The sequence below is a fragment of the Mytilus trossulus genome, chromosome 3 (assembly GCF_036588685.1).
Source record: "Mytilus trossulus isolate FHL-02 chromosome 3, PNRI_Mtr1.1.1.hap1, whole genome shotgun sequence".
Lineage (NCBI taxonomy): Eukaryota > Metazoa > Mollusca > Bivalvia > Mytilida > Mytilidae > Mytilus > Mytilus trossulus.
The window spans coordinates 57126718-57154126 of NC_086375.1; the positions used below are offsets into that span (position 1 = coordinate 57126718).

The window sequence follows — 27409 nt, forward strand, 5'->3', positions numbered from 1 at the left end:
TTTATTATCCGTTCCGCGGAGATTGGCCAAAAAACACCGAATATTTTACAAAAATCGCGGTGATTTTCCAAATAGGTCTGCCAGTGTAACATATATGTCAATTTGCAAACAAGCAATCTTAAACCCTGTTCACAAATATACTAAATCTGATGTACAATATTTATCAATTTCTCATCTAAATGGTACCCTGTTTGTGTCCACATGCTTTGGTTCATCTAAATTTACAGTTCGCAGTGACCTTAATTCAAGATTCATGTCTGATTCAAGTGAATTCTTGTGTCAGATAATCTCTTGAAAGTAGTGATAATTGATCTTATGGACATTAAATCTGGAATATGAGTGAACACAAACTGTATTCAATGTCTTACCAAACTTACATCATTTTTGTTACATTGTGAACAGGGTATAGTTGTCAGATAAAGATGCATATTAACGTATATACAAACAATGAAACAGACAATTTTCTGCATATTTTTTCAAACTGTTTTCAATCAACAATTTATTCTGTTAAAGGGTAAAATTTAATTTGTGCAAGACTTAACTCAAATGACTTTTATGTTGTTATTAGACCTTTTTTCACTTAAAACACTGCAATTATATCATTTTAACCTTAAACATGTATTCAAACTGTTCCTATAGTAACTTAAAGAGTTTTACTAAAGCTTACTTTTATGGAAAATGCATTTGTTTGAGTTCTGTATCAAATATTTCTTGAATAAAATATATATCAGTACAATACATTTGAATCTAAAAATTAAACTCAATATGGAAAATAGGTTGCAAATAATATCTTATTATCAACATTGTATAGTTACTCATCTTAGCAAACAAAGGACATGTTTGTTGTTTGAACAGTAACAACTTTATTTTCTTTAATGTCATAGAATACAACTCATGAATATTTTCAACTATGTATTAAATAGTCACTTATCTTTACACATGAATTATTGTTCCTTTCTTAACTAAAATACTATGGGAATACCATTGATGTTCTGCGATTAAATACAATTTGGATAAGGTGTATCAAATCTACTTCATAATTGCGCCAGCAGGTCTAAAAGACCTTCTGAATTGTGAAAACAGATTAAAATATATGAAGAAAGATAAATTAATACATGAACAAATTATTTACATATTTGGAATGTCAACAAAACATGAAAACATAAAAATAATAGAACTTCTGGTGAAAGAAGATATACATGAACAATTCATTAACAATGCGAGAATAAACAAACAGTAAAGGTCCATAAATTATAATAACCAAACTGTTAAATGTCCATCTTCTTATGCAAAATATAAAACATGGATTTCTATTTAAAAAATATAATATAAACAAACAGAAGACATCAACAACAATTCAACACCGGTGCCTTATTATTGACAGAAAAACACACGAATGATTGGTTTAATATGATAAAAAAGTTCAAGCATTTATTTAAGTTTGACTTTTGTATAAAAAATAAAATGGAAGACCAATAAGCTTGTCATATTATGCCAATACTTAATAAAACTATATTAATATAAGCTTCAATATGCTTCTGTTTCAACACAAACAATTGAAATACTTCGGAAGAATGCTGATTGCTAACAATTCAATACAAAATGAATGAAATTTTAGCAAAGACATGACATTTTTAAAAAAAATGGCATTTATTTACAAATGGGTGATACTATAAAAATTGGGACTTTGGATTGAAATAATACTGATGAAATTTTCAAGTTAACTCTTTTATACATAAATTTATAAATTTATGGCTTCCATGGATACATTTCTACAAAATTTAGAAAATTTGATTAGTTTTATTGAATTTATATCACATTTTAATTTCTTAGATTTCATTTTCCGAAATTCAGAGCACTATGGCAGCACTAAATAGTTATAAACCTTTTTTAAAACAAAAAGTATGAATATTTTCGGCAAGAGAAAAAGGTAGAGAATTTGGTTATTTTTATCATCTATAATACATATTCTTGGTTCAAACCCATATCATGAGCTTTTTTCATGTGGATTTTCAATGAATCTTCAGTGTTAAAGCCTTTAAGGCAGATTTTACACCTAAAATGCATTTTAAGGTGCACTCCAAGTCCATTAACTGTAGCAAAGCCTCTACTACAAAACTTGCATTTGTAATTGAGCTGCTCTAGATGAACTGTTTTGATCCCAGTGACTTTGTGTGTACCTTGTACTTCTGTGTCTGGTCTTGAGGGTATATCTCCTTCCCAATCAATATCCTTTCCGTGGACTGCGCGTACATGTTTCTGCAAGTCATAGCATACAGAATACTTCTTTTCACAATGTGCACATGCATATGGCCTTTCCTGAGTATGGACACGTTTGAAATGTTGCTCTAGACTGTCATTTCCCCAAAATCTTTTAGTACACAGATTACACTTGAATGGCCTGTACTCTCCATGGTGCATTTTGATATGGCGTTTGAGGTTACCCATGTAAGCAAAGCTCTTCTCACATTGTGGACATTCATAGGAACCCTGTTCTGGACCACTTTGCTGAGGTAGGTCTGCATCGACTACTTTGGTTTCTTCTGGTATATGAGTTGGAATACTATTGACCTTTTCTTTTGTAACATCCTTCAATGGTGGTATATCTGAATCACTTCCCTGTTCACTGCTTCCCGTTGAGGATGTAGATGATGGGGAGTCCAAAGCTAAAAGCAGAAAAGCAAATATTACTAGAGTTGAAAAGTTTATTTACAGTTCCGATATATGCAAGATACATGTGGCTTAATTTAAATACATTTTTGCATGTTAAATTCAATTAACATATGTAATAGGATATTCTGGGGCTTGTGTTTCCTATCCTGTTTCTGTTGGTAAAGGTTTGCTGCTTGAAGTAATTGAACCATGTCAAACATTAAAAAGATTAACAGATGCAATTATGATCACTATTACCGAATAGCTGTGTCACACATGACCAAAGGTATATGAATTATCCACTAATTCAATAACCAATCATGTCCTCTTTTCCTCAATTGTGATAATACCAAATGAGACATTATAAGTATTCCAAACCTTTAACTTGACATGAGCAACATTGCTGTAGCTACTAGTTAGTGTAGCCAAAAAAAAAGTCTTTGAAGACCCTAAGTTCACCAACATTTTAGCTGAGGTTAGCATTGCCCATTATCTGTGTAGTGTTATTTGTGTTTTTCCCTTTTTTTATTGCCATTGGTATTATGTGTTTGTTCATTGTACCCATGGACCATTGTTGTCTTCTCTCCTGTTTCTGATATTAGTTGTATGAACAGGGGCAGATCCAGCCATTTTAAAAGGGGGGGTCCCAACTATATGTCCCCATTCAAATGTATTGATTGTCCAAAAAAGGAGGTTCAAATCTCCAGAACCCTCCCCCTGGCTCCACCACACCCGCCCCCTGGCTCCGCCACTGGTGGAGAAGAAAAGGATTGATTCAATTTATAAGAATCATGGAACAACCTGGAAACCAAAATTTCTTTCAAATTAGAATATTTCCAATATTTATGTCTCCCACTTTTCCATTACAAAGATCAGTGAAAAAAAACTTCAATCATTAAGGAACTTTTTTAGCGAAAAAAGTCCTATAAAATAAACTGCTCTTAAATCAAAACCAAACTATCCCAACATTCTATCTTTAGTTTGAAATACAATGGCTTCACTAATACTCATAGGAGACCTAGTTTTGTGGATATGGTTCAAAGATACCACAAAATTAAATACCTAACAGAATACATGTTTCTGGTCACTATTCATAGGAGCGAATGTTCAAATAACAAAATCTGGACAGTTAGAATAGTTTCTCTATTTATATTAAGTTTAATGCTCATTATATAACATTGCTGAATTTTTTGAAATGTTTCTTTTACAGATATTGTTTAGAAAATTAAGCATACATGTATAGAAAATATTCAAAAATTTTAAATACAGTAACAATTAAGAAAATTTAACATCAAAAGAGTGCCAAAAACTAACTGACTTCTACAATAAACAAGTTGTTTAAAGAAATAGTAGAAATAAGTTTGGAAATATTATATCATATTGTGATTGACTTATTGAATGGTTATATTCTAATATTCTTTAAAACCTTTATTCAGATAAAATTTTCTTATGCAATTAAAAAACAAATCATCAACCTTCCATTCTAGTATATTAAAGTCAAAACAAAGTTTTTTTGGCAAACAAAAATAAAGATTCAAGCATTGGACTTCATGCATGTTCAATATCATAGGAAAAATAAAATTAACAATAAACATGTTATTTTTGTCAGGTTAAAAAAAAATAATCATGTGTGAAGGACAATAACATGGATCTTTTGTTCATATGTTTATCAATACATTTAAAAAGAAAAAAGGATCAGGTTTCAAAATTAAGATCAACAAAACTTGAAAATTTGCCAAAATATAATGAACTACAATTAACATGTACATATTTAAAGTGTAAAATTAAAGACCATTTATTAAGACTTGCATCAACTGTATGAATACATGATATTTAAACACTGCATAAGATACTAATTATATGAGATACTTGTTGAATGCATGTTTGCCATGATTGAACAAGTTGAGTTAAATACTTTGACTCATTTATACTAAGCACATATTTATGTAAAATTAAACCATACATGGCCTCAAATATTTAAATCAGGTCTTAGTCATCGCTTAACATACACCCGATGTCAAGTGGTATCTAAGAAAATAAAACTTTTCATTTCAAGAAAGTGTCTAATAAACTGAATACATTAAAAATGTAACTCTATTGAATTAATTTGATGCTGATGGATTTCTTTAAATGTAATTTACAACTGTGTACAATCTTAACTAAGAAATTCTTTATCAAGTGCCTATTATCTATATACAATAGTGTATTCTATACATCTAAATAGGTCAAGGTACATGATTTAAATGCCTGAAAAGGGAAGTTTTCCATTATAGATATATATAATATGTGTATAGTGTATTAAATGTACACAGAAGAACGATTGGATATACGCATAGCTACAAAGTCCCAGAAAATTAATTCAAAAGGAAGTGGAAAACCTTTTCTGTTAATGTAATCAATAAAAAACATCTAAAAATTAATTCCCCAATAGTGAAAAGATTTTATATAATGAATTATTTCCTATGACATACATTTTTTTAAATTTATTTCAATTGGCGCAAAATAACTAATAAGGAAACTGAAAATTCTGCAATTAGCTTTTCTTTTCGCCTAGTATCTGCTGATTATTTACAATGACAAGTGCATAAATTTCCTCATTAAATATCATTGAAACAAAAAACTTCTTCCTTTAACTTGAATTTTTGTCAAGTTGTAAAAAAACAACATGTAGAATGTACTATGTCTGATTTATATCTTAATGATACATTTTGATTCAAACTTAAAATCAGGTTTAAAGGATAATTTCACTTCTCTTTCTCATGTTATTGGTATACGTTTGGTTGCCAATAGTATTTATATATATATCTTTCTCATGCAAAAGGCATATATGTAATGATATATACAGGTATAAACTGCTTTGGTGACACAACTGTCACAAATAAAACTAAGATTACAGACTTGGCATTCTTTTTTACATTCTTTTTGTTTTGATGACCCAATATTTTTTTACAAATCTGTCTTTGGAAATTTAAAATCTTAAGCATAGACATGGTTGTTGGGTCTGTTATGCTAAACAATATGTTTTATAATTACTGTTATCTACTTTTTTTCTATTATGCACCTAATAATCAATAAACAATGTCAGAACAAATATATTTGTTAACATTGTTTAAAAATAAACTTACAAATCTCTCTGTTTCTTGTTTCCTCTGACAATAAGTCATTAGCTCCTGGGTCAGAGTCTGACAGCTTACGCCTTTTACAGGCACTGATTTGGTTGTTTACTAAAAGGTCTTGGTAGTAATTAAGTAAGGCGTCTCTATCATTACTGAAGTCCATCATGTTAATATACATTCTGGGTCTGAAGAAAAAGTACAAAAGTTACAACAACTGATTTCTTTTCTTTTTTAAGTTCCTGTAAAAGTGATGAAAGTGGTATTCCTCTTCATCATTCTATCAAACAAATCAGCAGGGATAGGTGTTATTTTGTAAAAACTTAAAAGGTTACATAAATAACAGGCTATTATTTGAACTTGGAATTATTTTTAATTATGGAATTTGCATAATTTCTTGTGTTTAAAATTTTTAATAAATTCCATGTTTATTTGGTATTATAATCTTTTGATCGGTTAATAACACTTTCCATACAAAATACTTTGGTTAGATAGTGTTGTGTGCGGCACAGTACATTCTATTGAAAATATACTATTTTCTTTGTAATAGAAAGTGTTGTGCGCAGCACAGAACATTTCAGAACAGAATAAACATGAAATTTATTAAAAATTTCAATAACAATAAATCAATCAAATTCCATAATTAAAAATAATTCCAAGTTCAAATAATAGCCTGTTAAATGTACATATAGGATACAGTTATGAACTAGACCAGAATAGAATGATTCTAGTCTAATTTGGATTAAACTGTCCTTAATCTATTAGAGCTTTTGTTTGTCTTTGGAAATGCTTCCCCGTTGGTCATGCTGGGGATGTAAACAGTTTCGTCTACAGTAACATGTTATGATGAAGTTACAGCACTCTATAGTTAGAAATGTTCACTTTTCTATAAGATTATATAAGGTTGTATGTAAAAAAAAAGTTATACCATGCTATCCATATACAATTTTAGATCAAAGTAGAAGAAGAAAGTTGAAAGTCAACATTCCAAGCTATATTCCTGACACTTATTATCTAATTGTTGACTAAATCTAACATGTTTATGTATTTTTAAGCTGCATATTCTAAACACCAGTTACATGTTCTTCCAACATGTATAAGGTTCTAAACAAATTCAAAATTTTACAGATAACATTCGTTCAAAGGGAAACAACTCCAGTCAAAGGAATTCAATTAAGGCAGTCAAATAAGTTGATGTCACGAGCGCACATATGTAATATTTTACAGATAAAACCATAAAAATAAATGTTTATAAATTATTATTGTACAATAATTATACAATTACTTACATAAACAAAAGTCACACTTATTAATCACAGATGGAAAAACATGCAAAAAGAATAAGACTTATCTATCTGGATCTAAAAGACTGCACCCTTGTGTATTGTTGTGCTATTTTGTAAAACTCTAAAATTTTATTAAAATCCAATTCAACTAGATAAACATCACTAAAACTTAAAATCATCAAAACAAAAAGGATGTTTTTCCTAAATCTTTTTTATTGGTGCATTTTGAATCTGTATATTTTTTGTAACAAAAGCTTATGACAATTTTTGATATTATTCTGTAAAACTCCATTTTTTTGTCATCAGCCTTTTTCAACAAGAACTTATACATGTTATAAGAAATATTGTTTTTGTTTATTGTACTGGCCAAAACTTTCAATATGTTTGTGTTCTATTAACTCCCAGAACTATAATTTGAACCAAAGAACAGGACTATTTATTGAGTCTCAACATTTAATTTAACACAGCATATCAAATATTAAAGATACATGTACCTTAACATTTTAGACAGCTAAAATATAAGGATTTAGTGTAAATCAATATTGACTGCTTATTTATCTTTGAATCAGGTAAAAAATATTTTCAGTAGCAACATTGCAATCTTAGATTAGGAGTCCATGAAAGTTTTTGTTTTTAACAAGATGTTGCCTACAAGATAGCCTACAAATGTATCAGTTGTCTGCATTTTTAAAGCAAACATATGTATGCATGACTTTGCCAACTATGATCCTCTTGTCAAAACATATGTTTTTAAAAATATAAAAATTCTCATGGCTAAGATGAAAAACAAATGAAATATTGCAGTCCCCATGAAAACATAACATTTTTCATTAATATAAACATGTAATGGACATGTTAAATAAATACATGTCATGCATGTCGATTGTTTTGTTTTTTTTGCATTTTCACACTTTTTTGTTGCATGTTTTTATGATCCCTTACTTTGGAGATTTGTCGTACGGTATGGATAGTAAACCCCATATTGACAGAAACAAGTGCCGGTGATGTACATGTATGATTTTCAAATTGTGCCGTATAAGATGCCAGATAATCTAGATATTTTTGAACAGACAGTTAGTCCAACTACATTGTAGTATATTCAGAAATTATTGTGATATTATTATTACCATGATTAGTATGCAAAATTAAACATATTCCCTCAACATGTGGTACACAGAGACATGTCGGTGTACATATATAAGGGGGGGGGGGGGGGGGATATATACAAACATTTTTTTTTTTTAATCTAAACTCCATTTCCAATATACAACTGTACCACAATGATGTCAATGTGGATGTACAATTATACATGTAGATATATATTTTGAACATACATTGTAATTAGTGCCCATTATACATTGTACATATAGGAATAATAATAGGTCACTTGTCTATTGATTATTACATTTTTAAATTAATATAAAGGTTTTCTTTGCAGCAATCATTCCTATCAATATAAGATTTATGTGACACTCACAATTCTATAAATACATGTACACATAACCATTCTCTTATCACACTTACTGAACTTTAAAACTTTTTAAGTGTATATTATAAACATGATCAACAATAACAATTATCATACCTTTATTGTAGAAGGGTATAAACATAAATTAACATTACGAAGAAGACAAATAATATATATTTGACCTCTGTATTATTTGTGTTATCCTAGAAATAAAAGACGAGTTGCGACAGACCATTGAAGTCCCAAAATGACCCACTAATCACGACTCGAGAAAACGTCAATAAAGCTGTTTAAACTACGTTGAATGTCTGTAAACTTACCAAAAATTTGAATAATATCCCATTTAAGAACTTCATATTGTTTTTGTGCTGTTTTACGAGATTTAAATAACTTTTCCTAAAGTTTCTTGTTGTTTACCCATGTTACCACCCTGATTAGGCCTCCTTTGCAATTTCTTTACACTTTTTGAACCTTCAAACTGAAGAGTTCCAATTGTAATCCTGGAAATACAATACGGGAACACAGGAAAGGTGCCGACGGGGTTTACCTACATTTTAGTTTAATATCATAAAATTTGCAACTGAATTATGTATAAATACAGAGAATATTTTTGAAACATTTAAATAAACACTATTTATAAAGTATAAACAGAGACATATAATACAACTGTATTATATGTCTCTGTTATAAACGACCAAGACGCATATTAAAATGAAACAAACAATAAAAAAATGCACGCGTCTGGTCAGAAGCTGGAGTCTTTTCAACTATTTTTTTTTTAATTTAGAACTCTGGATCCTTTAAAACACAACCATACAATGTGTGTTTGCAGGGGGAAATATGTATTCGATATACTGTTCCCAGGTGCATGTTTTTTGAAAATAAAGCAGACTTTAAACCGGAATCTGAACTTATCGTTTAAAAAAAATTGACGAAGAACTTGAACGGTTGATTTAAATTCAAATTAAAATAAAAAACTAATAGAGATACTGCTTTGTAAACATTTTTTTTGGCACATAGACTCCCAAATAAAAATTACAACCACTTTACACTGGGAATGTATTATTGGCTCACGATTTTATAATTCATACACGGTACATTTTGGCGTTAATTATTTTAAAATTTGTTAAAATAAAAAAAAACACAAAAAACTTTTCTGCTTTTCACCACTGCCTGATTACGTATATGCATCTTTCTAGATTGTCATTCATAACAAAAACAAAACAGAACAAAAACTTTTGATAGCTGCGTATCCTGGAAAAACGTTGGGAGCTATCATTGATAAAAAGAAAGGAAACTGAAGAACAAAATCCATCTAAGGTTTACCTTTTTGCTGAGGGAGTTGGAAACAGTTACTATTTTAATTAGTACTTATAGAGACTACGGAACTTACAGAATAACACATACTACCAATACTACACAAGGAAAGATTAGTATGCATGCATGCCCAGCCTCGAGCTTAATTACCAATTTGAAAATGAATCGACCCGTCACCGTCCGGGAAACCCGATCTTTTTGAACAAACAAACAGTATGTGAACACATCATTGACATGGCAAAGAATCAGCTTTGTGGTTAGGAGTTGAAGAACAATAAGATAGGTGCACTTTTTGTTAGGAAACCACAAACTCATTTGCCTACGAAAGTTGAGACAGGAGGAAATGGGCCCATTGATGTACTACTAAAGATTTTTTTCTAATATCTTGCAAGTTAGAAGGAGTTTTGAATACAAAGATGTACTAAAATAAATATAGATATTTGATTAACTCAACGTTCAATACACACAGCGGGATATAGTGCGGTTGTATTATTTATTTAGGGACAGAAAGTTGAAATATTAAAGAAATTTATTTAAAAAGATATACAATAAAGATGTAACCGTAGGCTCATGTGACATGCGCTTGTGATAGTCTATATATATTCATTTAAATGAATTAGTTTTAAAACAGCATGTTTCTAATATAGAAGCCAAGTCGAACGTAATCGTAATCTCCAGGATGTGAGAGTGCAAATGAGGATATCTTTTTAATCTCATGTAAAAGTGTTCGGCTGTTATTTCATGCCTTCTAAATTTTGCAATATTGTTCCAAACATTGAAGTGAATACTCATTAATGCCATATAAAACACCCGACATAAACGTCAAACAAACAAGAAAACGTGTGTCAAAAGCGTAGTTATAGGACCTTTTCAAGACTTGAATGTAAGGTACACGTAAAACTAATATCCAAATCTACGCATCCATAAATTGGATATATATCCATGAGTTCATGAATTGTCAATATTCAAGTGCTCGTGGAATAGAATAAGCATCCACACTAACTGTACATTTCCTTTTATGGTGTGTTTTTGTAATATGTACCAACATAAAAAATAACACAATGTCATTTAGATATAAAAACCTGGACGCTACAGATAATAAAAAAATATAGAGACTTACCACCAGCTTAGACCATACCAATAAATGGGTCACTTCCTTTTAAACAACAGTTCCATGACGTACCCGACATATTTAGGTACAAACTGTTCATTTAGGGTCATATTATTCATAAATGTGGTTTTGTGACAATACATCTATTATTTTCTTTATTGTATTTATAAAAAAAAACACACACACACAAACTAGAGAAACTATGTGTGAATACATTCGGGATCTCATTTAGTAAACGTTTCGTCTGCAATAACTTTCATTCTGTTGAGACTGATTTTCGTTGAAGCATTTTGTTCTAGGGTTATTGCGGAACTGGTCAAAATGTCATACCTTCATTTGTTATTACGTGTTGAAAAATACCACAAACTCTAAAATGGAAGGCAATTAACATCTGAGTCCATAAAGGACATCCTTGGAAAATATGTAGTTCAAAAGATGAATAAGACTATACACGTTGATGCTCCCTAGCTTAAAACTTTTGTTTATATAATTTAGCAATGCATTGAACTGCTCTTTTGGAATTTATCAGTTTGCGTCTAATTTAACTTAAGGTTAAATTGAAAACATGAATACATATTACTTTAAACTGTAACATCATACTTGCCAAAAAGGAAAAGGTAAATAAAATATTACCGAACTACAAGGAAAATTCAAATCCGAAAGTCCGTTATCGAATGGCAAAATAAAATGCTCAAATCAAACGAATGTAAAACATCTGTCGTATTCCCGACTTGGTAAATGTTTATTCTAATGTAGAAAATGATGGATTGAAACCGGGTTTTATAGCAAGCTAAACCTCTCACGTGTATGACAGTCAATCACAGCCATTCCTTTATAGTTGACTTGTTTATTTTTTTCTCAACTTCCTCCTTATCTTATTTAGTTTCAGTTTAGTTCAAAGCCGTTAGAAATGCAGTGCATAGGGTTTGACCCTTGTGGTTTTTTCTTCAACTTTCAATGCTTGATAATTTTTGACACAAATAGATTGTACATATTTCCCCAGTATTTAACTTCACGTTGAAAAAGTGCAAAATTCAAAAGTTGTTAAATCCTACTGGAACTTGTATATAAAAGAGTCTATATCATATACCATATACCCATGTTATATAAGTTTATCGCTATTTTGTCCATTTTTCCTTTAATCTTTTTTTGTGATAATTTTCATATCATGCTTCTCGCTTGAGATGAAAAATTATCGCTAGAAATAAGGCCACGTGACGTTGCTGACGAAATTGACATTGAAATTGACAACGTCGTCATAGGTAAAATAGCGATAAACAGATTATCATTGGTCATCTCAACTTGATTGCTTTTCTCACTTTCGCTGTACCAACTCAAGCGAGAAAATCAATCTCGTTGAGATAACCAACGATAATCTATAATTATTGCTATTTTGGACATTTTTCCTGTGATCTTTTTATTGTGATAATTTTTCATATCCTGCTTCTCGCTTGAGATGGAAAATTATCGCTAGAAACTAAGGAGGCACTTGGCGTTACTAAGGAAATTGACATGAAATTGACATCGTCGTAAAAGGTAAAATTGTGATAAACAGATTATCATCGGTCATCTCAACTCGATTGCATTTCTCGTTGAGATGACCAACGATAATCTATAAATATCATAAAAGCTAAAATGTGGATAGTCTTAATCAATTTATAGTATTGAAATGAAATCAGGGTTATACTGATTTGCACGCAGTTGTTAGCAATTCAAAAACATATCTGTGGAAAAGAATCATCAAGAAATTAATAGTTACCCAGAATCATGACTTCTCTTATTTGACCTCGTTGTCAAAGTAATAATTAAATAATTATACATTCTATGGTGTGTTTCAATTTATTTAATTTTGAGTAAAAATTAAGAATTTAATTTTTAATTTTAAAATTAAGAATGATTTTTTTATGCCATAAATTGCTTTGTAACGCACAATGATAAAACTTATTTACATTCTATTCCATCACGTGTTTGTTTTTAATTTTGCATTTGGTATACATTTTATAAATAGTATTTCTAAGAAAAAAACAATTTCTCTTGGTTAAATATTAGTCATTGACGGTTTGGTAAATAAAAGTAAGAAAGAATGGCTTTTATTAATCGACCCTGTTATTTTTTATGTTTTTTTTAGTAATAATGGAGGGATGTTTTTATGTCCCTCGGCGTTGCCTCGTGTCATTGCAGGCATCATCAACCATTATTACAGACCTTGGACATATAATAGGACTGATATGAAAACAGCCATTAATTATTGATATTATAGTTACATATGACAACATATGATTAATAAAAAATCAAGATAGAAATTCTTAAAAACATACAATTACGACTTCCTGTTTGTGTTTTTACTTTTTACGCAAAGAGGTAGTGCCAATATCCACCTCTTGGTTTTGCATGCAACTAAAGCTTATCGAACTTTATCAAAAATATCGATTAAAGAATACATTTGTCTCTTTTATTTTCTAAAATATTATAATGAATGAATTCATTTAAAATAGGTGAACATATGAAAAGAAAGTATATACAATTGATTCTTTTATTAGAGGTAAAATGATTTATTTACTATTGTATTTTTAAATAAATTTCTATATCAATGTTCTCTTCTTTTTGTTTTTCAAGAATTCGTTGGTTAATATTTTCAAAAATGAAAGCGATATAAATATGCATTTTTTTACCCGATTTTCATCTTCAGTTTAACGAATCAAAGGTGTATGTAAAATCTTTAACCAACAATCTCTGACATATATACTGTGACCTTAAATAATGCAAAACTTGTCTTTTAATTGTCCATTTCATATTTTATAATGTACAAGGTTGGGTTGAATGACTTACTCTAATGAAAAAATGACTGGTATTGTTTTGTCTATTTATACATTAAAGTACATAAAAGGTAAATTGAAACTAAGCATCTTTGATTTTTTACTTTGCTGAGTTCTGAACTGTGTTGATTTAACAATGATAAATTTGGATAATATTAACGATTTTCATTTGATTTATTAAAAAGGTACAAGTTTCCAACGGTTACGTTTTCAAAATTATGGAAAAAAATAACCAATTGTGAATGATTAAATTTGTTAACGAATCTACCAGCTTTGGATCGTAACTCAGGAATCACACTTAAATACATCGTTATAAACGCTGTGGATACTATTGCATGATATCAATATCAAAATGTTTTGAATTGAAGACAGTTGTTGAAGCAACAAAATCCAAGTCTTTTATTTTCCGTTTTGCCAGTTGATCAAGAATATAATTGATAGTTATCAAAGGTACCAGGATTATAATTTAGTACGCCAGACGCGCGTTTCGTCTACATAAGACTCATCAGTGACGCTCATATCAAAATACTTATAAAGCCAAACAAGTACAAAGTTGAAGAGCATTGAGGATCCAAAATTCCAAAAAATTGTGCCAAATACGTCTAAGGGAATCTATGCCTGGGATAAGAAAATCCTTAGTTTTTCAAAAATTCAAAGTTCGGTGAACAGGAAATTTATAAAAATGAACACATTATTGATATTCATGTCAACACCGAAGTGTTGACTACTGGGCTGGTGATACCCTTGGGGACGAAACGTCCACCAGCAGTGGCATCGACCCAGTGGTGTAAATAGTCATCAAAGGTACCAGGATTATAATTTAGTACGCCAGACGCGCGTTTCGTCTACATAAGACTCATCAGTGACGCTTATACCAAAATATTTATAAAGCCAAACAAGTACAAAGTTGAAGAGCATTGAGGATCCAAAATTCCAAAAAAATGTGCCAAATACGTCTAAGGTAATCTATGCCTGGGATAAGAAAATCCTTGTTTTTCAAAAATTCAAAGTTCGGTGAACAGGAAATTTATAAAAATGACCACATTATTGATATTCATGTCAACACCGAAGTGTTGACTACTGGGCTGGTGATACCCTTGGGGACGAAACGTCCACCAGCAGTGGCATCGACCCAGTGGTGTAAATAGTTATCAAAGGTACCAGGATTATAATTTAGTACGCCAGACGCGCGTTTCGTCTACATAAGACTCATCAGTGACGCTCATATCAAAATATTTATAAAGTCAAACAAGTACAAAGTTGAAGAGCATTGAGGACCCAAAATTCCAAAAAATTGTGCCAAATACGTCTAAGGTAATCTATGCCTGGGATAAGAAAATCCTTAGTTTTTCAAAAATTCAAAGTTCGGTGAACAAGGAAATTTATAAAAATGACCACATTATTGATATTCATGTCATCTTTGATACCAACAAAAACCCCGGAACAACACACACGTGTGCGACCAGAAAAATCTGCAGCAACCCTCATAACTGAATAAAACTGATTGAAATTTCTAAATCAGTTTAACGGATAAATATTTTCTAATTCCAAATGAAAATTATTGAAATCTTACCTTTTTAATCCCAAAGAATTAATAGGTTTCCTTGAAAAAATCTTTATTCTATATTTCCATATTAGTTCTTTAATGTAAAGTATTACATATTTGTGATACATTCGAATTCTAAGAGATTCAGTGTCACGATGTCCTTTTTGACACTATGCTTAGAAAACTACCATGACCTTCTAATATCAACAAGCCACGTGAATATTGTTTGCGTAACATTTTCAACGTACCTGTACATTTTTTCTTTGACATCGACATGTAGTAAGTTCCCATAATCTGCATTTTTATTTTCGTAGCCTTATAAGTGCTCATTTTTTGTTTAAAAAATAGATTGAAACTTATATAAGGAACACGTGTATAACACAACGTTATGTAAAATGAACAAGAGTTGCCCTGGAGCAGTATGTCAAAAGTTTCTAATTTTAGTACAAGACGGTAACGTCGCAATTACTTTCTCAAATGATAACTAGGAAAATAAGATCATATAATATACGTTTGTCAAATGCACGAAGTAAGCTGAAGACTCCGATTATATATCACTTAAAATATAATCAAAGCTACCAGGCTTATGCTTTGTACTCCAGACGCGCGTTCGGCCTATAACGCACTGACCAATAACTCCCGAGTCAAAACCGATACTTGATTAAAGGCCCAATAAAGTAGGAAATTGAAGAGCATTGATGACCAACTTTAGGCCGCTATTCTTTTTTATGTGACAATTTCAAATAATTCAACCCTACTCGAAGTGAGCTATAACAACCATTAGTAAAAGGAGCATTTACCAAACAAAGACATGCAATAAGACTGACTTGTACTGTATATTTGTAAAGCCAATCGCATTCTCTTCATGCAAGGGCTATACCTTCGATATATTTTTTTAAATGATTGCAGCCGGACTCATAAAACATAATTATTCATAATATCAGTGCGCTGTCCATTTACATTTTTATCAAACTAATTACAGAGCTGAGAAATCATTTTATTACATTGGTTGCAATGAATTACATTGATTTCCCAGTAAAATAAAAACCGATAATTTCACATGTGAAATAAACGTGGTTATTTCACTCTCTGACGTCATACAACAAAAGGTTTAATATATATTAACAAAACAGTTACTTGGATGGATTCACATATCTGTAAAAACATTTGACGCAAATGAAATATTCTCTTTACTGAAATTGAATTTCCATGGCATTAAAGAAGTAAAGCATTTCAATTCATTCATGATTTTTGTAATCAACTGCAATTGCATGTTATCCATAAAATATGAACATACTACAACGCAGTACTTCAGTGACCTCTATAGGAATATTTTTCAATTACCCAGAATTCAAACATTTTGTGAAGGAAAGAAAGTATTTATTTTCTTCAAAACTGTTTAAAATGTATTCATTCTTTTAATGAAGAATAACGTGACGGAACCCAAATTGCACCTATTTAAACAGTTTTTTCACCTACGTTTTTTTATGATAAAGAAAAAAATGTCCATACTGTGTTTATTTTGTAGCCCTATCCTTCTTTATTGTATAGGTACATCAATTTAATTTTTAATCCATATTGAGTCATTAAAAAATGGGTTTGAATCAACCTCCAAACTATCCATGATTCTGTAATGAGGAGTACCCAAATTGCATCCATGCTTAAATTCATATCGTCAAAAGTCTAATAACCGAGCTTTTGTTTTATTTCTTCAAATATTTCGAACAATTGGATATTTCTCCATGCTTATTCTTCATATTTTACGAAATGGATACTTATAATATATTTTATTTGCTAATTTTAAAAAGATGACGTTTTGATGACGTCGCATGGTGACGTTTTGATGACGTCGCATGGTGACGTTTTCGTACATTTTGCTTTTCAGTAAACAGTCCATCTGTTGATAAATACTGTGAACGTTTTGTGTATATCTAACTATGTTTACCTATGTTGAAAGACGTGCATAGTATCAAATCATAATAATACAAATTGTTTAGTCTCTAGGAAATCTTGTAAGATTTTTTTTGCTATTTTTTTCAAGATAGGTGCAATTTGGGTACTCGGTGCAATTTGGGTACCCTTACATTACCCACACTGTTAAAAGATGAAACTATCATAGACACCTATTTGTACATTAGATGAAAGTTTTAATCATAATCCTGGTAACTTTGATAACTAAACCACTGGGTCGATGCCACTGCTGGTGGACGTTTCGTTCCCGAGGGTATCACCAGCCCAGTAATCAGCACCTCGGTGTGATATGAATATCAGTTATATGTTCATTTTAATAAATTTCCGGTTAACAAAACTTTAAATCTTTCGAAAAACTAAGGATTTTCTTATCGCAGGAATAGATTACCTGAGTCGCATTTGGCATAACTTTTGGAAATTTCGCGTCCTCAATGCGCTTCAACTTTGTACTTATTTGGCTTTATAACTTTTTTGATCTGAGCGTCACTGATGAGGTTTTTTGGTAGTCGAATAGCGCGTCTGGAGTTATAAATTATAATCCTGGTACTGATGATAACTATTACGTTTGTCTATTGCAACATTAAAAAAAAGTATGACGTATGAATGATAAATCTTAATGTTTTGGGACCTGCAATCAAAAAGGGTGTACAAAGACCAACCGGAATTGAATAAAGTCAATTTCAATTACCTAAGGGAATTTAAACATAAGTTTCATAATGAGATAAAAAAAAATATATAAATCATTTCAATCTGAATATGAATTAATGTAAATGTATGTACATTGTACTTGTCAACATGAACCAGCTATTTCAGTGCATGTTGCGACGACGATTTTGTTTGACGATCTTGTCTACCAACGAGGGTCTTGCACGGTCGGTTTGTGGGGAGAAGATTAATCTTAATTCTACAGATACTTCAATCAAAATTAAATTCACATGTATACATAACAAATCTGATAGTTCCTGAAAATGTATTTAAGGTGACAGTAATTCACCGATGTTTAAATATCGTAAATTCATTAGGAAGAAAGATCAAGGTAACAGACGGAAACGGAAAGTAAATCGTACGAACTTCAAATGTCTAGATACCATGTGCGTTAAAGGAATATCGTTTCCTGCTAAGCATGCATCACTCACCATGCGAGTTCTCACTCTGTAAAATTGATACAGTCTGGAATAGGACACAATCGGTAAAAATACTGATAAGACTACTATACTGGTATCTACGTATCTAAGAGCGCCAAAATATGTTACTGGTGAGTTGAGAAAACGCTACATCGTATCTGTTAACCAATGTGTGATGCTGACCAAATACAGTGTCTACATTTGACGATAACTCAGTTGGAGCAGCGTTGGCAATTAAGTCCGTATCATATGAACATACACGGGCGTTACGCTTTTAACTATGAAATTTCTTTGAGAGGGTTCTGTGTGCATTTCCCCCAAATTGATACAAAAACAAGTTTATCTGTACTGGTGCACATCAAGTACCCATTGGAATACCAATTGTCTGGTGAAATATTATTCTTCAAAACTCATAAGATATGTTGTTGATGTTCAACAAGTCAAGTATTTTGATGCTTTTATCTTCAATATATTTTTTTTGTGGGAACTCGTATGATCCTTCACAAAATAGTATTTTTCATGACAAAGAACAAATTGTTATCTATGTTTCCAAATTTTGTGCAAAAAAAAGAAGTATAGTGTGTCATATGTAATTATAACTTCGAGCTAAAGATTATGGTAAACAAGAAAAACATTGAAAGAAAAACTATATCTCTGTTTATCAAATTGAATATGAATGTCAAAATAAAGCCATTTGAATTAACCTGAGTGACTTTTCAAAAGTGTTAGTCTGCATTATTTTATTAAATTTCGTTGGTGTACCTTATCCGAGTATCAAGTATTACTTCGTACATATAGATGGATTTATTGTTTATTTCGGTAAAATATCATTTCCTATCGGCTATACGTAATCTTCTTTTTTTTTGTAGCAAAACATATACCATAATGAAACACAATTAAGTTAGGATTAAAGGAAAAAGATGACGCTACATCAATGGCATAATTGCAGGTAAGAATGAAATAAAATTGACATTAAACAACAAGAAGTTAAAATCAAGGAGAAATTGTAAATTAACGTTTTTACTGAAAGCATTTGACAATTCATCGTCGAAGTTATTCTATAGAAGCCCAACGAACTATATTTAGATCTGTTAGAACTATCTGACAGTTAAGATGAAATCTTGTGCAAACATTGCTATAGATAACTATGTCTTATAATGTATTAGTAAAGTTATAAGTTAGATACTTATATGTCTAGGTTAATTCAAAACTACATGAATTTCCATCAGTTTTTTTTTATTTAGACATCATCAAGTTTGTAATGTAGTTTTATGACATATTTCTAGTCAACCATTTACATACGTTTTGTATCGATCATTCGGTACGTCCAAGACCACACCTTTGAGAATTCAAATTGTAAGATAAACATAACTGCTTTATCAAAAAGAGCTCAATTATACATCAGGGAGTTGTAACCTATATCAGGTTCAGAACGATCACGTGGTTTTTATAACTGGGTTGAATCCAAATGTATTATACATATCCCGACAGTACCGAACTTTTAAACAACATGAAAGGTGACACATGTGGAGCAGGATCTGCTTACTATTCATGAACACCTGTGCACGTGATCACCCCAATTATGATGGGGTTCATGTTGCGCAGTGTTTATATGTTTGTGTTGTGTTTTGTATACTGTTGTTTCTCAGTTAAAAATTTTCTAATTTAGACATTGTGTATTAAAGCAATCAAAATGGCATAAACTATCAAATTCATGTATACCGAAATGGAAACGTAGATTTCACTATCAATAAATTGACCTTTTGAGAGTAAATAAAGGCAATATCAGTATACCGCTGTTCAATAGCCATAAATCGATTAAGCGAAAACAAATCCAGGTTATAAACTAAACCCCTTGGAAAACACATGAACTATACGAGGAAAATAACGGAAACACTGAACGGCAACAATAACAAACGCGAATATACATAGAAATTGACTACATAGAAATTGACTATATATTCCTGATTTGGTGTAGGGAAAGAAAACATTTTAAGAAAACTAAATGGTGGATTGAACCTTCTACTAACATGGCAATGTTGAAAATACCTCTGAAATGATAAGATAACGTGACAGGAAAACAGTACATGCATACACAAGAACACCCAAGACTTTATAAATATTATAATAGTTCATTACAACATATGAACCACATATATAATAAAGATATAGATGTTAGTGCACAGAAAAACGTTTTTGGAATACATTTTTAAAGTACACTTAAAACCATCAAACTAACATAGGTAATCACAATCTGTAAACAATGGCATTTGCCGGAGTGGAATTCTAGTTTCATTATGTTTAATGGTTGCTATTTCATTTGCGTTTGACTTATTGTAATACTAAAAATACAGTTCAGTAGAATTAAAAAGAGAATTGAATCACATGTAAGAGAGAAAAGCTGATAAAGGCATCGTTTAAATTATGTTGGTATTCATATTTTCAGTATTCCATAATATTATGTTTTCAGTCATTCTGCAGACAAGTGAAATAGTAAAGGTTAATTATAACGCACATGTATTGCATTAAAAGATCGAGGTATGGGCGAACGATACCAGAAGGACATTTAAACTCATAGATAGAAAATAAACTGACAAAGCCATGCCTAAAAAAGAAAAAGACAAACCGGCAAATAATAGTACACAAGACACAACATAGAAAACAAAAGAACCCACCAAAAAAACTGGGGGTGATCTGAGATGCTTCGAAAGGTATAGTAAATTACAAATATAGCATTAGAGTTATTTCGAAGGTAGCTTTAAGTTAAAGTTTGTAATTATTGGGTGTATAAAAAAGAAGATGTGGTATGATTGCCAATGAGATGACTATACACAAAAGACCAAAATGACACAAACATTAACAACTATAGGTCACCGTACGGCCTTCAACAATGAGCAAATCCCATATTGCATAGTCAGTTATAAAAGGCCCCGATAAGACAATGTAAAACAATTCAAACGAGAAAACTAACGGCCTTATTCATGTAAACATTGTGTCATCTTAAAAATAATTTCTCGTTTTATTTAGTTCTGTTGTGTGATTGAAGTTTCGCCGATGAAAACTCTTTATCTATTTTAATTCAATACTCAAAGCAGGGTCTACTAAATAAATTGTATTCAAGAACACACGCAAAAGTCACATCAAGTGTTTTAAGGGGACCTACATATAAGTCTTATTCAAAACTCATCGAGAATCGAGACTAGATCAAACTTAAACCAGGTTAGAAATTTTGTATTTGCACCAGACGCGCGTTTCGTCTACAAAAGACTCATCATTGAAGATATAACAAAATATATCAGAATTTTGTCAATATTAAGCATATAGATGGCGACTTTTGTTATGTTCCGATTTTATAAACGTTCAATTCTTCTTACCTTTTAACCACTGTTGTATTAACATAAATGACAGTCGGCTACGTAATTTATGTTTAAATTTAGTAACAAGTAATTCTGGAGTTTTTCAAAATGTATTAGTGGTATGTGATTTCCTGACAAACACATTAAACATTCCGATTGCTATTTATTTAAAAGAAAATATAATACAATACTAGCATTTCTAACGGTTTTTAAAATTATATCTTTCTCCAAATATTTATATAGGTTTTAGTGTGCGCATGTTTCAGATATTTCCAGGCCTACATTGTAACAATATACACTTTTGGTTATAAATACACACCCTTTAAATGTGTTTTATCCAATGACGTAGATTTTATTTCAATGAAATATAATCCTTTATCACTGACCTGACGACACAGTTATACGCCTATTTCATTACGTGATCGAATACATGGTGGAGTATGCTAAGAATATTTAAAGCGTTGGAGTCCCTTCTTTTTAACTGCAATTTTATTTAACATCAAAATACCATAAACCATATTTCTATAATCTTATTGAATAATTGTCGAAAACCTTTTTACGCCTTATAACTTTGATGTGTAACAAATAAAATCAGGAACATGAGGATACCACTGTAACAATGATTCGCTTATTTGAAACAACCATTAGACACGGAACTTTTAAAATATATAGCTATGATAAATTGTTGTAGACGTCAAACCATTTTTTCAATGAATACCGTAAATATTTATTGTTGTTCAATATATTACGTTTTAACGCTACTAATGCACACAATAAATCTAGCCAGCGAGAGGTTTTTGTAACTGCAATCTGTAGTGTTAAATCCAAACAATTTAGTCTTACCTGTTGTTTGGAAAATCAATACAATGGGTAGGACCTGCAAACTGAAGCGACCGAGATTAAATGTGGGAAATTTAGAATGTCACTGGAAAATATGGGTACATTGTAAAGGATCAAAATTCTAGCATCGGAACAGGGTCTATAGGCCTTACTCGGAATCCATAGATAAGGAGTATATACAAATACTGACCAACACGTGTGTTTTATATCTTTTTGTGAACTGTTTTATCTTTAAAGTGAAAGTATTTAATGATTTTTCAAGGATAAAAGTATAAGATCCTGACACATGAAAAAGTATCGTACTTGTAACAGTCATATAAATCCGGGTGAAAATAAATCCATTAAAACGCTTCAAACGCACGAAATATACTTTGTGTTATTTTCAATTCAAATCGTTAGAATATACCGTTATACTGTAATGTTAAACCTATTACGTAATGCTCATTTACAGGCCGTTGTAAAATCTTGAACTGTTATTGTATGTCTGAAAACTGTCGTCCCTCCAAAAAAATGGTGTGTTATCTTGGGCGTTTGAATAACAAAGCATTTTTGTTAATATTGTGTGTCTGGGTGGCTGGCTTGCAACATTTAAATTTTATATCAACGCTCATTCTTGCAATTCAAAATTAAGTTGAAATTAAAATGTATATCTTATATATAACATTAACAGATAGACGAGTAAAGAGACATGTTCCTATCAACATGAAAATATTTTATCCACACAAAACAAGTATATAATTTTGTTCAAAAATAAATAAAAAGGTAGAAAGGGGACATTTATTGTCTTTTCATTGAATTAATGTTGTAGTCATCTTACCTTTCAATAATTTTTGGTTGCATAAACTATCAAACACAAATGGCCAGAACCTGCTCTATTTTGTTGTTTAAATATAGTTATACAGGTATTTCCTGGGCTTCTTCAAAAGTGGATAAGTGTGTGATTTCCTGATTGACTTTCTAAACCATTCAGATGACTGTTTCAATTTTGAACATTAATCTGAATTACTTTTTAATATGATTTTTAAAAATGAAATCTTTACTAGTTATTTAGTGGGATCTCCGTTTATATTTTTACTTGCTTTAGTATGCGCATGCCTGGGATATTTCTAGGACTATTGATATATAAAATACAAATATAGGCATACAAACCCTTTAAATGTGTCAAGTATCTATTTCAAGAGGAGATAATCTTCAACCATTGAACAGCCGACAATAACATTCAATTCTTTAATGTGTGCTGTCAAAATGTTAAATCCGTTCTCTTAAAAATTATCTTCATTGTATCATTTGTACTGTTTTATTAATAAAACACTGCAACTAATTATACTATATATGTTATACGTAGCAATTTATACACATATTTTCTTTAAATTTTATTTCCATTATTTGTAAGACTGTTCTGCAATCAAAGCATTAATAATATACTAGTATTTAGCTTTTAGCTTTCACGTGGTAAACGTTAATACAACTTTATCAACTCCAAAAGTATATTTGAGTTTAATAACGTCCAACACATACTCAGGATGGTAGGCAAAACATCCTCTTTTACTACCACAGGTAATGAGTTAGGGAGTTAGGTGCCAAATGCTACATCAAAACGCATATATATTCCTATCGCCCGTAAGTTGAAATGATGAGTACGAACAATTGTAAAACTTTTGTTTTTGTTTTTGTAGGTTAAATATACCTGTCATATTGTTGAACTTATCATGAGGAATTAAGCATAACGCACACAAATAGAGAGTTTGAGCTAAAATTGTAAGTAAAAGAAGAGAGGCGAAAGATACCAGAGGAACAGTCAAACTAAAAAATCGAAAATAAACGGACAAAGCCATGGCTAGAAATGAAAAAGACAAACAGACAAATAATAGTTCACAAGAAACAACATAGAAAGCTAAAGACTGAACAACACGTAACACACCAAATACTGGGGGTATTGTAAGTAATAAGCATAAGTGACAACTTAATATTTGTTAGTCACACAATCAGCTACAATCAATTCTAACGTAGAAAGTGCTGACAAATTTGCGTACCAGTAATTTATTGATGTTCAGAATCTCAGAAATTTATTAATAAGGCAAATAATGTAATACAGTAGGTGAATGTATCAGTTGTTCAGTAAATTATAATTTACTCATACTTCCATACAACAATGAGCATTTGATTTTTTTTTATGTATTTTCACGATTTCAATTATTCTGGTAAATACAAACAAACTCTTTCATATTAATAACACGTGTTACTTACATAATTTTCTACTAATACTGTAGAATTTATTTATTTCTAAAGTTAAGACTTTAATTCTCCTGCCCTCTTTTTCAACTGACAACATAAAGAACATTACTTAAAGCGCTGAACGTTTAGTAAATTGTAATTTAGTAGCATTTCGGGAAATTGAAGTCTCATGAATATTTACTCTTTAAAATATTTAAGTTTGTCTCTCTTGTGACGACAGTTTTGACATGACAAAGCAATCCCAAAATCCATCATTCTAGACGGCTTATATCGTGTCTTCGACGTCTTTTAGACTGTGGATAAATGTTAAATCAGACATTAATAACTATTTCAAACCTTCATCGAATTATACGACATTTAGAAGGAACCTACTCCATGACGAAAAGACAGTACACAGAGCAAAATTTGAAATATTTAGCTTCATTTACCCGCATTTTAATAATTAATGGTTCTGTTTTAATAGTTAACATGTAATTAAACTCTGAGGTGAAAGTTCTAAACCATTTATAACCTTTTAAAACCTATCTATGAACTTTGACAGAAACTGAAAATATATAAGGCCCCCCCCCCCCTCATAAGATATGACTTCCACAGTTTAATTTGAAAAACGGTTTCGATTTATTTTTTACTTTTGCTTATTCAATTGATTGATTGCTATTTTTTTGCAGTAACATTTAAATACCGCTGGGGTTTAAGCTTTTAGGACTGAAATTACTGCATTTTATTTTTGTTATTGAATTTTTTTAAACTTGTACATAAACGTCGTCACTAAGACTAAGATCTGAAAATAAATTTTCTTTTCTTTTTTCCGTACTTTACCGAGTAAATATTTTATTTTTTTAGAATTAAAATACAGCTATTGGTTATAGTGCTTTACACATCAACAACATTTTCAAATCTTCATAAAACTTTACGATACATCGACAGAATAATCGTCATGGTAAAACTATCGAAACCGATTGATAGTACGGTGACCAGACCCAATGTTTTAAAAATTTAATCGTCAAACATACTATATGGCTATATTATATATCATTGGATTCGGAAAAATGAGTACTTTTGGAATATCGATGTCGTCAAAAAGAAATGTGGTAACAGTTTTGCATTAATTAAGGTCAAAGATCAGGTTCAAACTCCATTTAACAAAAAATTGCACTGTTCGATTTTTTGACGACAAGTCAAAATGTGAAGAGTAACCTTTGAACTATCAATACTGTGATTTATAGCCGTATAGTCCGAATGACGATTAAACTCCTTAAATAAGCGACTTTTCGTTACTTGGTCATCGTACTATGGAGGCAAGTGTTGAAGAACAAAAATTAAAAATTACCAAAACATGAACTTATTCTTTTCTTCATGTTTCTCTCTGACCAATGTTTAACTGTTCTATTTTATGAATGACGTTTGATTGTTCCCTTTGTTCCCTTTTCATTTTAATAATAATGCTAGAGCCATTTATGTGCATCCAACATAACATTCTACGCAGGCAGCAGCAATTGAAGATGAGACAGGGATCTGTGAAACATCTTACGTTTTTATTATCTGTCTTTTTATAGTTTTGCTAACATAAATTAATCAGAACATTTAAAATTTTTATGTTTGCGTTTCTTTGAGTCAAGTCAAGAAAATCATGCAAATTTTGTTTGTATATTTTCATTATCACCTATAAATTTCAATCATACAGTTATGATTTCCTCATCGCGTTTTACAATATATGCAAAATGTAAAATAGCAAAAATACAAAACTCCGAGAATAATTCTGATCGGAAATTTCCCTAGCAAATTGCAAAATTAAAAAGTTCTTTAATGAAAGCCTTATTAAATGCATTCTATGTTAAAGAAATATAGAATGAAATTAAAAATAGAAAATGTGATCGAAATTCTATGAAATAACTATAAAATAATAAATATCTGGAGCTTAAGACAGAACCTGTCGTAATTTATTTCCGTTGTTTGTTGTTGTTATTTTTTTTATTTATGAGCGCCAATAACAGAGCCGTACATACATAAATATATTTGTTAACCGAATGCAAGCGCTTTTTTCAGGTTGTCGTTGCCTCGTTGATAAAAATGAAATGATATGTTGTATTATTTCATGGATGCTTTGGGTTTCTTTTTTTGCTGATATACAAAGTTATTTATTATTTATATTGCGATTAACTGATTTTTTCATATTCAATGAAGATATATTCAAAATTTCGAAAGAGTGATATTCAATTTAAATAATTATCATATAATTAAAGCTAAAAAAAAGAATACACTAAAATTTGCATAAGATAAGTATAGTGCACAAATAAAAAGCTCTACAAAATAAATATGTTGTAAACATCTAACGAGTGCAGGTATAAGAAAACAAATATTTGAGCCTACCTCTTGATTTTGAAACTGCTATATTGATTTTCTTCTCTGTGTTTAACTAAGATCCTCATGACTGTTGTGACGTTGACCAACCCCAACCCAAAGTCCACGGTCCTCAAATTATACGTCTTTTAAAGATTTTATTGGAATTTGTTGCAATAGTTAATCCACAAAGTCATGCGTTTGCAATATAAGCATGAAAAGGGAAAAAAACAA

The 27409-nt window shown here is 30.7% G+C and overlaps 1 protein-coding gene and 1 long non-coding RNA gene across 5 annotated transcripts in view; one reads left to right on the forward strand and one right to left on the reverse strand.

The window, feature by feature from the left end:
- LOC134711936 (uncharacterized) overlaps positions 1-27409 on the forward strand; it is a 65031-nt gene that overhangs the window by 30461 nt on the left and 7161 nt on the right. Inside the window, exons 2-4 of the long non-coding RNA XR_010106247.1 lie at positions 19274-19353; positions 20875-21115; positions 24277-24358. This is a non-coding gene — a long non-coding RNA (uncharacterized LOC134711936). The remainder of the gene's footprint in view (positions 1-19273; positions 19354-20874; positions 21116-24276; positions 24359-27409) is intronic.
- On the reverse strand, positions 91-27365 carry LOC134711934 (zinc finger protein 878-like). 4 transcript variants are annotated; one of them, XM_063572952.1, is made up of 3 exons: positions 27206-27365; positions 5778-5953; positions 91-2666 (listed from the first exon to the last, which is right to left on the reverse strand). In XM_063572952.1, exons 1-3 carry the CDS (start codon positions 27262-27264, stop codon positions 1957-1959), a joined length of 945 nt encoding a protein of 314 aa, XP_063429022.1. In that variant the 5' UTR covers positions 27265-27365; the 3' UTR covers positions 91-1956. The 4 variants fall into 4 exon arrangements, with proteins under 4 accessions (XP_063429022.1, XP_063429024.1, XP_063429023.1 ...); XM_063572954.1 differs by lacking the exon at positions 27206-27365 and adding an exon at positions 21779-21959; XM_063572953.1 differs by lacking the exon at positions 27206-27365 and adding an exon at positions 8840-8994.